Source organism: Myotis daubentonii, chromosome 5 (assembly GCF_963259705.1).
Source record: "Myotis daubentonii chromosome 5, mMyoDau2.1, whole genome shotgun sequence".
Taxonomy (NCBI): domain Eukaryota; kingdom Metazoa; phylum Chordata; class Mammalia; order Chiroptera; family Vespertilionidae; genus Myotis; species Myotis daubentonii.
In genome coordinates, this window is record NC_081844.1 from 54808734 (window position 1) to 54823605 (window position 14872).

Consider the following 14872-nt stretch of genomic DNA (forward strand, 5'->3'; position numbering starts at 1 on the left):
TCAGGCTGGCCAAGCCCGTTGGCGATGGAAGCTCCCAGCCTCTCCTTTATTTCTTTTTTTTTTATTCTTGGATTTATTTACCTTCTATAATTGAAACTTTGTTGCCTTCAGGGGAGCTGAGAGCTGAGCTCCAGCTCTGTGGCCACAGCCGGCTGAAAGCAGGTATCTGGGGTTTATTTACCTTCTATAATTGCAACTTTGTTGCTTTTGAGTGGAGCTGAGAGCCGGTGGCAGGCTGGCTTCCTCCATCACTGGAGCAAGCAAGCCTCCTGCTCGGTTCATCTCCGTGACTGCTGGCCATCATCTTGGTTGGGTTAATTTGCATACAGTCACTCTGATTGGCTGGTGGGCGTGGCTTAAGGCATAGCGAAGGTACGGTCAATTTGCGTGTTTGTCTTTTATTAGATTCCTATTAGATAGGTAAAATTCAAGATAGGTTTTTCTGAAGAAGAAATTCTGCCTCAAAATCTCAAGAGCAGTTTCTGCCCTAGTTTCCAGCTTGCCACATAGACTTCAGACTTGACAGACTCTACAATCATGTAAGCTGATTTCTTGAAATAAATTGTATGTGTTTGTTGGGGGCGGGGGGGGGGGCGGGTAAGGTAGGTTTTTCTTCCTAAACATCTGTGTTCTGATAGGCTCTTTCAAAGGCTCTCCTTGGGACATTCCTGGGACTGATGAACATAATAGGAGTACTTTCGACAGATGGCATGTGTCTCTAGGAATTTGCTTTTAACATTCATTGGCCTTGTCCCACCAAATTCACTATCCATTCCGATAGTGAGTACCTAGCCAGCATTTCTTAGAGGTCCTCTGGTTCAAGCCAGTTGTTTCTGATCTTTTATATAAAGATGAAAGCTCTTATTAGGGATCATTAGAGCTTTTCACTAATGAAATTAATGTTCTTATCTTTCATTGATTATTCTTGAATATGAAATAGTTTGTCGTTCCCTTAAATCTCTCCAAGTATAGAGCCCTATTAGTGAATTTTAGGATTGGTTAGGAAAGACTTGGCAATCTAAAATGAAATTTAGATTTGTATGGTTTAGCCTTTTTAATATTAATATACTTTTCTTAAAAACTATAAACAAGAGAAAAACAAATGTTCCAAGTTAACAATCCTGATCCCATCCCAAAGTTTTATTCAAAAAGTATTCAAAAGAACTGATTTTTCTAAAAACTCTATCCCCATATCTACTTCATGCCTTCATACATCTCTTCTCCACAGACGCTAGTGGAATTTCAAAAGTAACTGCTGTCTTAGAAAGCAGGAAGTCATAGATATGTGGGGCAACAATGAGATGGAGGTGAAAATTGACTTAGTTAACTATAACTGACAACTTGTTAGAAGGTCATTTCTTTCACTTGAGAATGCGGGCTTTTGTCAGCCACAGGCAAGCAGACAATGTTATCCGGGAAAATTTTGCTTCACTATAAAATGGAAAATGCAATAATACAAGCTTCCTGAGACACTAAGAAATGTGATCTCTATTCCACTGGAGATAACACACTAATGATCACAAAAGGTGTTGTTATCATTTAATGGGGAAATACTATGTTGACATAGTGCATACTTGTAGCATCTGTTGTGCCTTACTTTGGATTGTAAATCCGGACTGATGGATCTGTGGAGCTGTTTAGACCTTTCCACATTGGATTCCCTTATCTCCTAGAAAAGCTTGATTATGAAATATTTGATTGAGATAGGCATCTTCCATTCTATAACACTTCCAGTCTGTTGAGTAATTTTATTTAATTCACAGAACAATCCTGAAAAATAAGGTTTTTTTTACCTAACAGATAAAGAAATTGAGGCCAAGAGAGGTTAGGTAATTTGTGCAAGGTCACACAGCTAACAAGCAATAGAGATGAGATTTCAACTCAGGTCTTTCTGACTCAGTTTTGTCTCAGTTTGTTCATCAGTAGAGGTCTTCTTGGAGATCAAGTTAATTGCCAGTGAGTAATGCCAGATTAGTAACTGTTGGGAATGTTGTGGGAAAAAGGAATAGAGACCAGTTAACCTGCACACCCAATCTTGTTTTTTACTGGCTGCCAGCAACTCAAACTTTCTTACCTAACTTTGCTAACTGGTTGAGTGTGAGGCTCCTCAAATGAATGCTATAGTAGTTGGGCCATTGGCCTCCATCCCCAAAGTGAAGTCTAAGCAAATCAGACAGTGTCATGTGAGAACTCTTTCCACCTAGCACAGAGGCAGGCCAAGCGCTGCTAAGGTCAAGGGCTTTTCATTTTTCCTTCAAGCCCAGAGATGAATGTCAGATCTTAGTATTCCAATGGTCCCTGGAAAAGCAAGAGAGATTGCTCCAGTGCCGCAGGCCAAACTGGTCTAGGCTGCCTTCCCCAGGAGGTAGGCAGAGGCAGGAGGAGAATGGAATCCCAAATGAGAAGAATGGGTCTCTGATAATTAGGAGCAAGAAAATATCCTTGCCCTTGATCCTGATTAGCCTGGGTAGTGGAAATGGTGCAAGAGGACTGGGAATGGAGAGGACCACTGGAGCTCAAGGACAGCTGGAACAACACTCCTCTTCTTTTGAACACAAATTGTTTCCTATGAAATGGATATTTATCTTTTTCTCCATTGTGAAAAAGGGATTTAAACAAGAGAGCATACAACATTCTCTTTCTCCTTTTCCCTAGGCAGTGCCCATGTTTAGACATAAAGAGTATACATATTTATGTGGGTATATTTATGTAAATATTTAATATTTCCATAAAACCAGTAACTTTTGATGGAAAATTCCACTTTAGAAAAATTAACTGACCAGTTTTAGCAAGCTTAATTATCATAGCTCAAGAGTATTTGTATTTGTTTTGGCTGGTGAATAAAGAGCTCAGTGGTGAAAAGGGATGTGGGGGGTGAGGAAATGGGGGAACACTTTTCTCTACCATAATGAAAATTTATCTGTGTGGCAACTTTTGCTTTGAATATGAATCAGAGGGAGTGCATGCTTTGAGACATATTTATGGTTAACAGTAAGATAAAGGCCCGTTTTACTGCCTTATTTTTACTTAGTAAATCTTAATTACCTTCTCTTCATAAATTAAGGCATTTATCATGTTATATCTCAGTCATCAAATTTGTCATATGTAGCATTAGTTTCACAGAATAATTCCTTTTGGGCTTTTTGTAAAACATCAACTTAGAGTCTTTGTTTTAATGCTCCAGAGGAATTGCTGACTGGATTTTCAGTGAGCACAGTTGTCTTGTCATATTGTCAGTTTTTAAAGGAGATACTGATACCAGTTGGACTAACTCTGGGTGTGATAGCTCACCATTTGAGGGTAAAATAGGAAGGGGAGAGAAATGGTGTGAATTACAGACTATTTTGAAAGACATGCAGTTTTATTTCTTTGAAGTACATCACAAACTATTTCCTGTTACAGGTCCCAGAGACTGGCTTTAGTGAATAGATTTATTTAATTAGTAGAATTTGACATACTGTATTTTTCTGTGTATAAGACGCCCCCCACTTTTCTAATCCAAAATTAAGAAATCAATATTTTAAACATAAAACAGAACACATTTTTATTTAATAATTACCGCAGGTAATGTTTACATACCAGTACTATGATTTATGCAGCACATCACTTTATTCAGCTTCTGTTGCATCACTGCTTTCTTCTTCATCACTATGCTTAGTTCCAGACATATATCAATTTCTTCAACTTCTGTTGTAATACTGCTGTCCTCTGAGTCACTGTCTTTATATGTGAGATCATCCTCATAAACTGGTGGCATTTTCTGAGCTAACTTTGTTCGTGTTTTCATGGCCAGCCCTTTTTTCCTCATGAAATTGAAGCACCATTTTGCCTTGCCTATAAAATCAACAATGTTCATTTTGTTGCAAACATACTTTCCTGACATTGAATAAGCTTGGTTGACACACATAAGCCACTCTGGCGCTGCTCCATAATCCAAGTCTTAAGCCTCTGCTGCAAGTTTGTTCATTTTGCTGGTTTTCCTCTTAAGGATTTCCTCTTTTTTGGCATCTTAAGGAGTTGTTCTTCCTGTTTTCTCCACTGTCTGATCATTCAGTGGGAGGAGGCCCAAATTGTTTCTCTACAGCTCTATTTCCATGTTCTTTTGCATAGCTCGGTGGTTCTCAACCTTCCTAATGCTGCAACCCTTTAATACAGTTCTTCATGTTGTGGTGACCCCCAACCATAAAATTATTTTCGTTGCTACTTCATAACTGTAATTTTGCTACTGTTATGAATCGTAATGTAAATATCTGATATGAAGGATGTATTTTCATTGTTACAGATTGAACATAATTAAAGCATAGTGATTAATCACAAAAACAATATGTAATTATATATGTGTTTTCTGATGGTCTTAGGCGACCCCTGTGAAAGGGTCGTTCGACCCCCAAAGGGGTCGCGACCCACAGGTTGAGAACTGCTGGCATAGCTGATTACATTCAGTTTGAATTTTACAGAGTAAGACCATCGCTTCCCAGTACTTATCTTTTGATATCTTTATGGGCTCAGAATGCTCTGGTCCCTGTTGCATCTGCACACTCTCCACCTCCACCTCCAGTTTCTAGTTCCCAGGTTACCTGGCTTCTGACTGGTGAGGCCAAGAGCAGGATCTGATGAAAGACTGAAGGTGGGAGGAAAGCAGCTACAGGGTCTTTCTCCTCTCCTCTTCTCCTCTGACAACATCTCGGGTAGTGGGTGGGCCTCTACCAGGGCTCCAGCTAGTAGATGACAAATCTACCATGTGTCCAGTGTCCTCTGAGTGCCCCGTCCTCAGCCCTGGGGTAGGACTGGCTTCCTGCTGTTGAGAATCTCCTAAGTGGCCTCCCTGTGCCCTCTGACGTCTCATCTCTTCTTTCACCAGGGTAAAGTCTCTGCATTAAATGTGTCCTATTTTACATACTAAGTGGTTTCTTTTTCCTCACACACATATTTTATAGAACAATTTTGCTTTCATTTCATAGCTTATGAATGTTGATAAAGGGAATGTTAAATTATCCATTACCTCAGTTAATCAGATGTAGATAATGGGGCAAAGAATAATAAGATAAAATGACTGCCCTCAGGGAGCTCAGTCTGGCTGGGGAGATAGTGCTTAGCAGAGTACGTGGGAGCTGAGGAGGACTAGACTAGGGTAGTGGTGGGACATCCACCCTCATATCCTTTTGCTGACCAGGATCTGCCCAGTCTGTCTCTGTAGTCATGAAATTTATTGACTGTCTCATCTCCTGCCTCTACCTATTAGACCTTCCTTATCTTCTGATTAAATAAAAGAACTGGCCTCTTTCTGTGTGCTTGAAGTCATTTACTTATTTGATAAGGCATTTCATGAGTGTATGTGTCTAGGGATTTCAGAAGTCTAGCAATAAAACATTCCCTGCTAATGGAGAAAGCCTGTAGGTCCACACATTATCAAACCTTCACATGCTAGACACTGTATGTTGAGTGTTCTGCAAAGTTAAAAGAACACAGTGTTTGCCCTCTAGGTGCTCACCATCTGAAAACAAACCTATAGAGATAGAAACTGGCAAGAAAAAATGTTAGAAACAATATCTACCTTAACTTTTCTCCAGTAGGGTTTGGTTTGTGTTGCTGCTCCGGAGTTATGGCCAGGTGTTAGTAGTATTGAAAGCTAACACTAGAACTCTTTATTCTTTGAAGATTTAAGATGGAATGTACTAGCCTGAGTTCTGGGGCTCTTACTTCCTGGCTCTGCCTCTTATTATAAGTGTCATTTTGGCCAAATGACTTAATCTGTATGATTCCCATCACTATCTGTAAGATGAGGACCATAATAGTGTCTGCCCTAGGATTGCTCCGAGGATTAAATGGCAAAAGGTATGTGATATGCATAGCACACCTGCTGACACAGTGCAGTGCACGAGCATGATAAATACTCATGCACTGACTGTTTCTGCAGCCAGAGCGAAGTCTCCTAAGGCTCAGTTGAGAAAGGTGTGTTGTGTGAGTTCCAAGGTTCATTGCTTTCCTTCCACATGAAGGCTGCTGTGGCTAATCCCGAGATCCTTTGTAGTCACCTTATTTCAATTGCAAAGACAATTCTGGACCATGCTTTCTTCAGGACAAGTTAGTCTTTTGAGTTTTCAAGTCACCTCTTTAATCACATCATACATGATTGGTTGTTGCTTCAGGACACTTCCTGAAACAAGTTTGAGGCAGGTAAGACCTTTGTGGCAGGTAATACCTTAGAGGAGATTCAGGTATCGCTGCCTCTCTGAAAACTTCTGTTAATATCCATCACCTCCCTCCTCATGTGAGTTTCACACCTATTAATTGAGCACCACTATTTTTTAGTTCTGTATTGGGCTTCAGGGATACAGGATGAACAGACAGTTCCCATTCTCATGAAACTTAGTGTAATGGAAATATATGTAAACAAGTTCAGTGGACCCTGATGCAAACACAAATGGAAAGGTGTGGAAGGTCAGAGCGGTACCTGGGAAGAATATGAGGAAAGTTTCAGAGATTTGGTGACATCTCAGTAGATCTTGAATGGATTAAGAATAGGGAGGGTCAGCAGGTCAGCATGGTTTGTACAGGGGAACTGGACCATATGTGAGGGTGTGTAGGGGTGTGATTGGGGATGAAATTGAAGATGCAGGCAGGACCATGTAAGAGCTTGGCCTTTCTCATGTAGACATTGGGGGCTGTTGAGTGATTTTAGGCAACAGAATGCTATAAGATTTGCATTTTAGCAGAATCATCCTTGTGTGGATGGTGAACTTGAGAAGGATGTTAGAGATGTTGGCAAGTATCTGTCCCCACTGCAGATTTATTAAGGCCAGTGACAGAGCCCTATTTACTTCTGTATCCTTGAAGCCTAATACTTTTTAGACATTTAAGAACTGTTGTAGAATAAAAACAGCCCAAGTTGAATTTCCCAATTCTGCATCCTATCCTCAGAACATGCTGACCTAGACCTCCATCTGTCATAAGCAGCTTGACTAAGATCATAATAAATTATTTTTGGTTGGCATTCTTTTAACTGGCATTCTCTATTTACTAGCCCCTCTGTGCAACTGTAGTGTGGTGATGATTGATGCTTATAATTCTGACCCTGAAGTACTTCAAGCCTTCTAAATCATCAAAAGCAGATTAAAGTATAGTCAATATCACTGCAATGTTTGTGTGTTTTACTGCATTCTTATTCTTTGGAAATTAATGGTTTATCATGTGCCTGTGTGCTCAGTTGCTTGTAGGCACAGCAGGAGTCCATGATCACCCCAACTCTGCTCTCTCTCCTAGTACCTGCCAGGCACAGAGAGTTTATTGGCAATGTATGCCTAGAAATAGGTCAGCAAAATACACCCAGGTTTTCTTCTTTCCTGGGAGGAAGCAGGTTGGCCCCAAAGGGGCAGATTGGACAGAGATGAGAGAGGAAGCAGTAGTTGGAAATATAGTGGGAGTGGAGTGCTAAGGCAAGAACTGGTACAGAGCGAGACAGGCAGTTTACAAGCAAGCCCACGCTAGGGCCTGAGGCAGGGACATCAGCTTCGCAGTCTTGTGTGCCTTGACCGGAATCATCAGGCCTGAACTTGGCAGCAGTGTCTACCAGTTATATTTGTATTACAGTAGCAACTGTTGAGTAAAATGCCAAACAGCAAGTGAAAGCATCAATAATTAGAGCATCCTGTTTCCCACACTCACACATCTTCTCGTGAAACCATTATTAGTGCCGAACTGGCAATATGATTTGGCCCAGAATACAGAACTCCAAATAGAGGCTATGAGATGGCTGACTCCATTCTGTTACCTGGCTTCCGAGGGGAAAGGCATGTGGTGGTGTTACCAGGAGGGAGATTGGCTGTTGGGATTATCTTTTGGGGGTTGTATATTGCAGTAAGTAGAGATGTACAGGTTTGTTTTTCAAATCTGTGTTTGATCAACAAATTATGCCTTTGTCAGGGAGCCTCACTCATTGTCCAAGCCTGGAGAGGCAGTCCCCAAAACACAGGGATTGTTTGTCATCTTCTAGGCAAGGGCACAGGTGGACTTTAGAGCAAGCTTTACCATTAGCCAACTCGGTGATTTTGGGTGAGTCTCTTATCTCTGGGTTTTACTTTTTCTTTTTCTGAAATATTGGAATAATGTAAGTTCCTTCTTTACAAGGTTGCTGTGAGGCTGGGATACTATATTGGATGTGAAAATGCTGAACTGGGAAGCCCTATATGCGTAAGAGTATACTACAGATACTAAAGCACATGATAAATATTCTAATAAAAATAGAAATGTTTCATCAGCAAGCACAGTATCCTCAAAAATTTCCCCAAAGTACAGTGGGGAAAATGAACTAAAATTGAATTCCTACTGCAGAGTAGATGTTCTGGCTGTTACTCTAGTCTAGCCACTCCACAAGCTCACATGAAATCTCTGTTTCAGAGATGAGGAAATAGCTTCTAGTCACAGCAGTATATCCACATAGCACAGGTGGGATGTGGACCTGGCTCCAGAACTTAGTGCTCCTTCTCCTTCTCTCTAGTTGTCTGTCTTACTCCATCCCTCCCTCCTCCAAAGTTCTTAAAAGCTGTTCATGTCCTTTGGGGCCAGGGAGTTGCCATTTCTTGGACATCCACACCTGTAGGTGGGGCAGGGCGGATCCAGAGGCCCTGAGCTCCAGGAGCCCCTGGGCGGACCAGCAGTTCGGAGAGAGTCAGGGTGTAGGGCACACTCAGAGTTGGCAGATCTGGACTGGAGGCAGGTGTGCCCCTTTCGCAGACCTTGAGGAAATGGCTGTAGCCCTGTAGTTTCCAGAAGTTCATCTGTCAAAGTGTGTTTCAATCTCATGCAGGTTGTTTGGTGAGCTGCTTCTTGGGTCCTTCTCCCAGGAATCAGTGCGTCCCGTGCATTCTGACCACCTCCTTGCTCTGCTTGCAGAGGGAGTGAGGTTAAATTTATCCCATGTAGTAACCACTCTGCTGAGCTTTTCTGGGACCCTCCTGTTGACTTTGATGCCAGATGTAGAGGAAAGGATCCCCAAGGTGGCAGCTCATTACCTGCACAGTGGAACCCACCGCCGCATGCATTTTCTTTCTTTTTTTCTTTTTTTAAAAATTATTTTATTGATTTTTTTTTTTTACAGAGAGGAAGGGAGAGGGATAGAGAGTTAGAAACATCGATGAGAGAGACACATCAATTAGCTGCCTCCTGTACACTCCCTGCTGGGGATGTGCCCGCAACCAAGGTACATGCCCTTGACCGGACTCGAACCTGGGACCCTTGAGTCCGCAGGCTGACGCTCTATCCACTGAGCCAAACCGGTTAGGGCTGCATTTTCTTTTATATATAAAGTTTTCATGGTTCCAAACTAACAGAGTCAGCTTATGAAGTGGAGCTGCCCACACAGAGAACCAGAGAGAATGCCTGTTGAAGGGCCAAATTGAATATTCAGGGAGGATGTCAGTGTGTGGGAGAAGCATTTGTTCAGACTGGATCTGAGAGGAGCTGTGTGTCGTGTTTCCATAGGTTCTCAACAGGAGGTGTGTAGAGGCGGCAGTGATGACAGGCCTGGCACTGAACTGCCACATAAACAAGAAGTCCTTGTTTGACAGGAAGCACTACTTCTATGCAGACCTCCCTGTAAGTATGCTTTGTGATCGCCCTCTGTAAGTTATCAGAGCTGGGGGGTTGGAGCTGGGGAGGAGGGCTGCGCCTCACATGTTTCCCATCAGAGGTCTGTCCATCGCAGCAGGAAGGTCTGCCCGACCTGATGAAGACAGGTGCCCCCCGATGTTTACTAGATTGGATGCAATTGTCCTGATTGCTGACTCCTTGCTTAGCCTCATGCTTCTGGTGGCTCGCTCATAATTGAACGGGGAGTAGAAGCAGCCAGTGTTCCCAGGTTCAGCCCAGCCGTGGTGTTTGGCGCTAATTGCCTGTTACGACAAAAGCTAACTCTGGGGCTGATGCAACGGTAAATGCAGTAAATGTGTACTGTAGTTCTGTAGACACAGCGAGAGCTTCCCTCTTTCAAGTTGAAGTTCCCAATAATAGGACCGTCACCTCTGGAGACATTTCTGTCATCTCACAAGGAGCAAGTAAGTGGACGACAGAAAGCAGAACCATGCGCCTGAAGCCTAGACTCACAACAGGAATTGGCTGAGCAGTAAAGCCAATGTTAACCTGCTTTTTCCTTAAAATTAGAAAGTGTTTTTCTTTTAGAGAAGCCAGTTTTTTTATAACATTGAACAGAACCCAGACTGCAGTGTTGAATGGGTTTCCCCAAATCATGTTTATTTGATCGGAGCCTCTGATACTAAGTATGGCCCTTCTTCAGATTTAAAAAAAAAAAAGCACAAAAAAAATGGGGGTGAGGATATTGCTCCCCATTCTCCTTGAACTGGAAACTGGGGTGAGCTGGTTTTTAGTGCGTGAGAACAGGAGAATTAAATAAAAAATACAACTAGAACCTGAATTCTCCAGCTGCTGCTTGGACCCTCTGGCTGCAGCCTTTTAGCAGATCCTCCTCTTTCAGAGGATGGAAAGCATGAACTGACATTTTTACATCTTTTAAGAGTGATAATCAGTTTGGTTAAGGTGGGAGACTTAGCACTATGGGACTAAAATGAGAAGTTTTGATTATCTGTGTCTCTTTATTCTTTCTGGCCCAGGCAGCTCAGATGATCCAGAGTTAGTCTTGTCAAATATTACAAGGACATACTCTTAAAAAAATTCATTATTTATCTGAATAAGCAGTTTATTTAAATTATTCTAATTTTTATTTAAGCATCCTGTATTTTATTTGGCAGCCCTACTCAGAGTTTAATTTTTATAAATTGAGACTTACTTACTTCCTTTTTGCACAGAGAATGAGTTGGCCTAAAGCAGTGATTCTGAAAGTGTGGTTCCCTGGACCACTAGCATCAGCATTTCCTAGGAACTTGTTAGAAATATAAATTCTCAGGTACCGTCCCAAACCTGCAGTCAGAAACTCTTCAGGTGGAGCTAGTCTATGTTTTGACCAGCCTGCCAGTTGATTCTGAAGCAGCTCAAGTTTGGAAAATGCTGGCTGGGTGGCTAGGAGCACAGACTGTGGAGCCAGACCATCCAAGTTCAAATCCTGACATTGATGCTTACTAGCTCGGTGACTTGGCGCAAGGCCCTTAATCCCTCCTGGGCCCTGTACCTCTTGCTAGGATTGTTGTGAGGATCAAGAGGTGTACCTTACTGAGCACACAGTGTCAGGGACCCCAGCAAGCTGAAGCAGGTGCTTCAGCTGTTACTCTCTGTTCTTCTCCAGTTCTCCCTATTGACCTGCCGTCTCTTTAGCACAGTGGTTCTCAACCTTGGCTGCACATTAGAATCACCTGGGAATCTTTTTAAAATCCTGATTTCTGGGCTTCATCCTCCGGAAATTCTGTTTCTTTGTTACTAATGTTGTGGACCCACCCCTTAACAAAGAAACAGAATTTCCGGAGGATGAGGCCCAGAATTCAGGATTTTAAAAAGATTCCCAGGTGATTCTAATGTGCAGCCAAGGTTGAGAACCACTGCCTTAGAGGCCTCTGACCTCTGACAATGAGATTATTGTTATTCCCCCAAATGGTACTTCAGTAGGGAAGATAGGATTCGGGTTGTTTATTGCACCATTATTTGGGGCAGGGGATGTCCAGGGAGGGTAAATGGGGATAGGAAAGCCAGAAGAGGCCAGGCTAAATTATGGCTGCAAGGCATAAGATAATTTTTCTTCTCCTTTTTCTTTTTGCTTTTTTTGTTTTGTTTTGTTTTGTTGTGTTTTTAGTTAAGCCTTTACTTTTGTGACCTTAAAAGGAATAGTGAACTGGACCCAGCTTTTACTTGTGGACTGGTGACTATGTAACCCCTGTTTGTGTGCAGGCAGGCTACCAAATTACCCAGCAGAGGCTCCCGATCGCTGTGAAGGGCAGCTTGGCGTACAGCGTCTGTGTGGGGAAGAAGCGGAGTCAGGTGATCAACAAGACAGTGAGGATCAAGCAGATCCAGCTGGAGCAAGACAGTGGCAAGAGCCTTCACGATGACCTGCGGTCCCAGACGCTCATTGACTTGAACAGGGCGGGTAGGCTTAGAGATTCTCCATTACTTTTCCTCACAGCCTCTCTTCTCCCCTCCAGTTTCCCCAAACAAATTGAGGACACAGGCCCAGAAGCCTGACAGGTGGAGATCAGAATATCCACATTGGTACTGGCACAGGTGATCAGAGAACTGTGATTACTCTTGGGCTTGCTAACAATCCACCCCTAACACGAGACAAACGTAGCCGCCTCGTCAGACCCAACAGCTTGATATCTTAAGCCGACTTTAAAAGAAATGATTCAAAGTTAAAGATTAAAAAGTGAGGGAAAAGAGAGAAGCAATTCCGAGGCTAGGACCCACTTTGAGAGTCCTTCAGTGATGCATGGTTTTCCAAAAATTTCAGCCTAATTTATCTGCTGATCAGATTGGAGAGCTCAGTCAGGCTGACTCTGCCTCTCGTTGGTAGGAGTTGGCCTTCTGGAAGTGGTCCTGGAGCCCGATATGTCCTGTGGAGAAGAGGCAGCAACAGCTGTCAGGGAGCTGCAGCTGATACTTCAAGCCCTGGGGACCAGCCAGGCAAACATGGCAGGTACAAGCTCACAAGCAGTGTCCCTCCTTCTATACCTCCTCCCTTTCTGCTTCTCGGGTCTCTGCACTTAAGTTTTATTCTCTGCATCAGCTGCTTAGAGGTGGTTTACATCCTTTTTTCAGCTTTTTACATTCCTAATTGTTTTTGGGTTTGTTGTTTTTTTAGAATTTTCCTTGGATTCTTTTCTGAGCCCCCATAAACACACTAACAACAAGGGTACAGAGGAACTGGGCCCAACCATGTGAGATTAGGAGTCATAAGAGTAGATGCTCTGTCTGGCTTCATGCATCAGAATGTTGTGAGGGTTGATGAAATAATGTGTTTGGGTGGTTTCACCTTTCTCAGTGAGAAGACACTGTTTATCCAGAATAACTCAGTTTGTGAGAGCTGTGTGGGTGGCACTTCTTTGTTAGTTGATGCCTTTCCTTTTGGTCTTTCTTTTCCTGCTTCTGGAGAATTTTCATCCATGTGCAGCTGAAGCCAAATTATATAAACTATAAGCCAAGGTTATGATTTCTCTAAACTTTTACTTTGAGGTAAAATCTTTAATTCAATAGAAATTAAGGTAAACAAGAAAACCCACTTGTATCCTTGGGACCAAACAAACTCTGCATTTTAAGTATTTGTACATTTGACATTAGATTACAAGATCCTGTCAAGTTCAGTTTCTTCATGGCTTGCTCCCTTGGCCCCTTCCTCGTGCCGCTTTGCTGGCCCGGAAGTCCCTGAAAGCTAGTCTCTCCCCTGGTTTTCTTTTTATTTTCTGTTCCCAGAGGCTTTTTAAAACTCTTCTGCCACCCACAGAGCACTCCCTTACAGAGTGGAGAGGGGATACAGTTTCTGCATGTACAGTTGTTCATCTGAGATCACTGCAGTGGTGTGGTAGTGTTCTCCAGAGAAACAGGACAGTGGAATGTGTGTACTAGTATGTTACGCGTGTGTGTTTGTATCTAATGACATTTATTGTAAGGAACTGGCTCATATGATCATGGAGGCTGAGAAGTTCCAAGATCTAGTCAGGAAGCTGCAGGAGAGCTCTTGCAAGAGCGCGAGCTCCAGGGGAGCAAGTAGGGTAGTCCAGTTCAGGTCCACAGGCCTGAGGACCCTCGGAGAGCCGATGGTGTAAGGCCCAGTATGAGCCAAGTCCAAAGGCAGGAGACCAATATCCCAGCTCAAAGGCAGTCTGCTTTACTCAGTCTGTGGATTCAAATGGTAATCTTATCCAGAAGCACCCTCGCAGACACACCCAGAATAATGTTTAACCAAATATCTGGGTACCCCCTGACCCAGTCAAGTTGACGTAACATCAGCCAACACGAGTGGTCACAGTGAGTGCCCGTAAATACCTCTGATAGTGATGATTCGTCTCCCTGCCACTTTGTGATGTTGTTTACCAACCTTTTCATGTCATGCAATATAGTTGTATTCTACAAAAAAAGACTTCTGAATTCGTAATGCCACATTTGTCACATAGGACATCTTACAATCAATAAATTGTTACATCAGAGACCTGGTACAAGTTGAATCTGAAGATAGAACTTGCCTATTTGCTATCTTCCTTAAGCTAATGATTAGAAAAACACTAGCCACATGAGTGAGTGGCTTAAAGGTTAGCTGCCTTCAAGTTTGCTTTAGAGAAACAAGGCTTTGTTTTAGAATAATAAAACTCTCCATTTTAGATTTATGGCTCATGCTGCTTTAACCCACCGAACATAAGTGAAATATGGGCAGGTTGGATGGTTATTCATTCATGCACTAAGTGTTAATTCTCTGTTGCTTTGAAAAAAAAGGTTTTATTATTCCATTATTCTTCAAAATAACTGATTTCTACCAAACTTATGGAATAATAAACAGGCCACCTGTTAGTTAAGAAGTAACCCCATCTGGGTCCTTGCCAAGAGATAAACCGTATCGGCACGAACGCATCAATTCAGTGACAGCTGAGAGGATTCATTAAATGGCATTTGGTGTGATATTTTTTGTTGCTTTTAAAAAACCAAAGTTTTTCCCATAGCACAGCAGCAGAGTGGCTGTGGTGTTCCCAAAGTGCTGTGGGGAGGGTCCAAAGTCTGTAGCGTCTGCAGGGGTCAGCCCCGACCCCTTTGCTCTCACCACCATGGGACCACTGTGTTGGCACTGGAGACTGCAGCCTAGGAACTGAGGGCTACTCTGGGGAGGACCAGGGTGCTTTGGGAGTGACTCTTAAATTCCTCTGGGCTGTGATTCAATGAGTTCCTGATAGTTTTGCTGATGAGCATAGACCAGCTCAGCCTGGGT

General features: G+C 42.7%; 1 protein-coding gene across 2 annotated transcripts in view; it reads left to right on the forward strand.

Moving 5' to 3' along the window:
* The window catches only part of GATB (glutamyl-tRNA amidotransferase subunit B), a 75164-nt gene that overhangs the window by 18229 nt on the left and 42063 nt on the right, over window positions 1–14872 (forward strand). For both annotated transcript variants that reach the window (XM_059697867.1, XM_059697868.1), the window contains exons 3-5: window positions 9481–9594; window positions 11851–12049; window positions 12473–12595. In XM_059697867.1, coding sequence (XP_059553850.1) covers window positions 9481–9594; window positions 11851–12049; window positions 12473–12595 — 436 coding nt within the window. The remainder of the gene's footprint in view (window positions 1–9480; window positions 9595–11850; window positions 12050–12472; window positions 12596–14872) is intronic.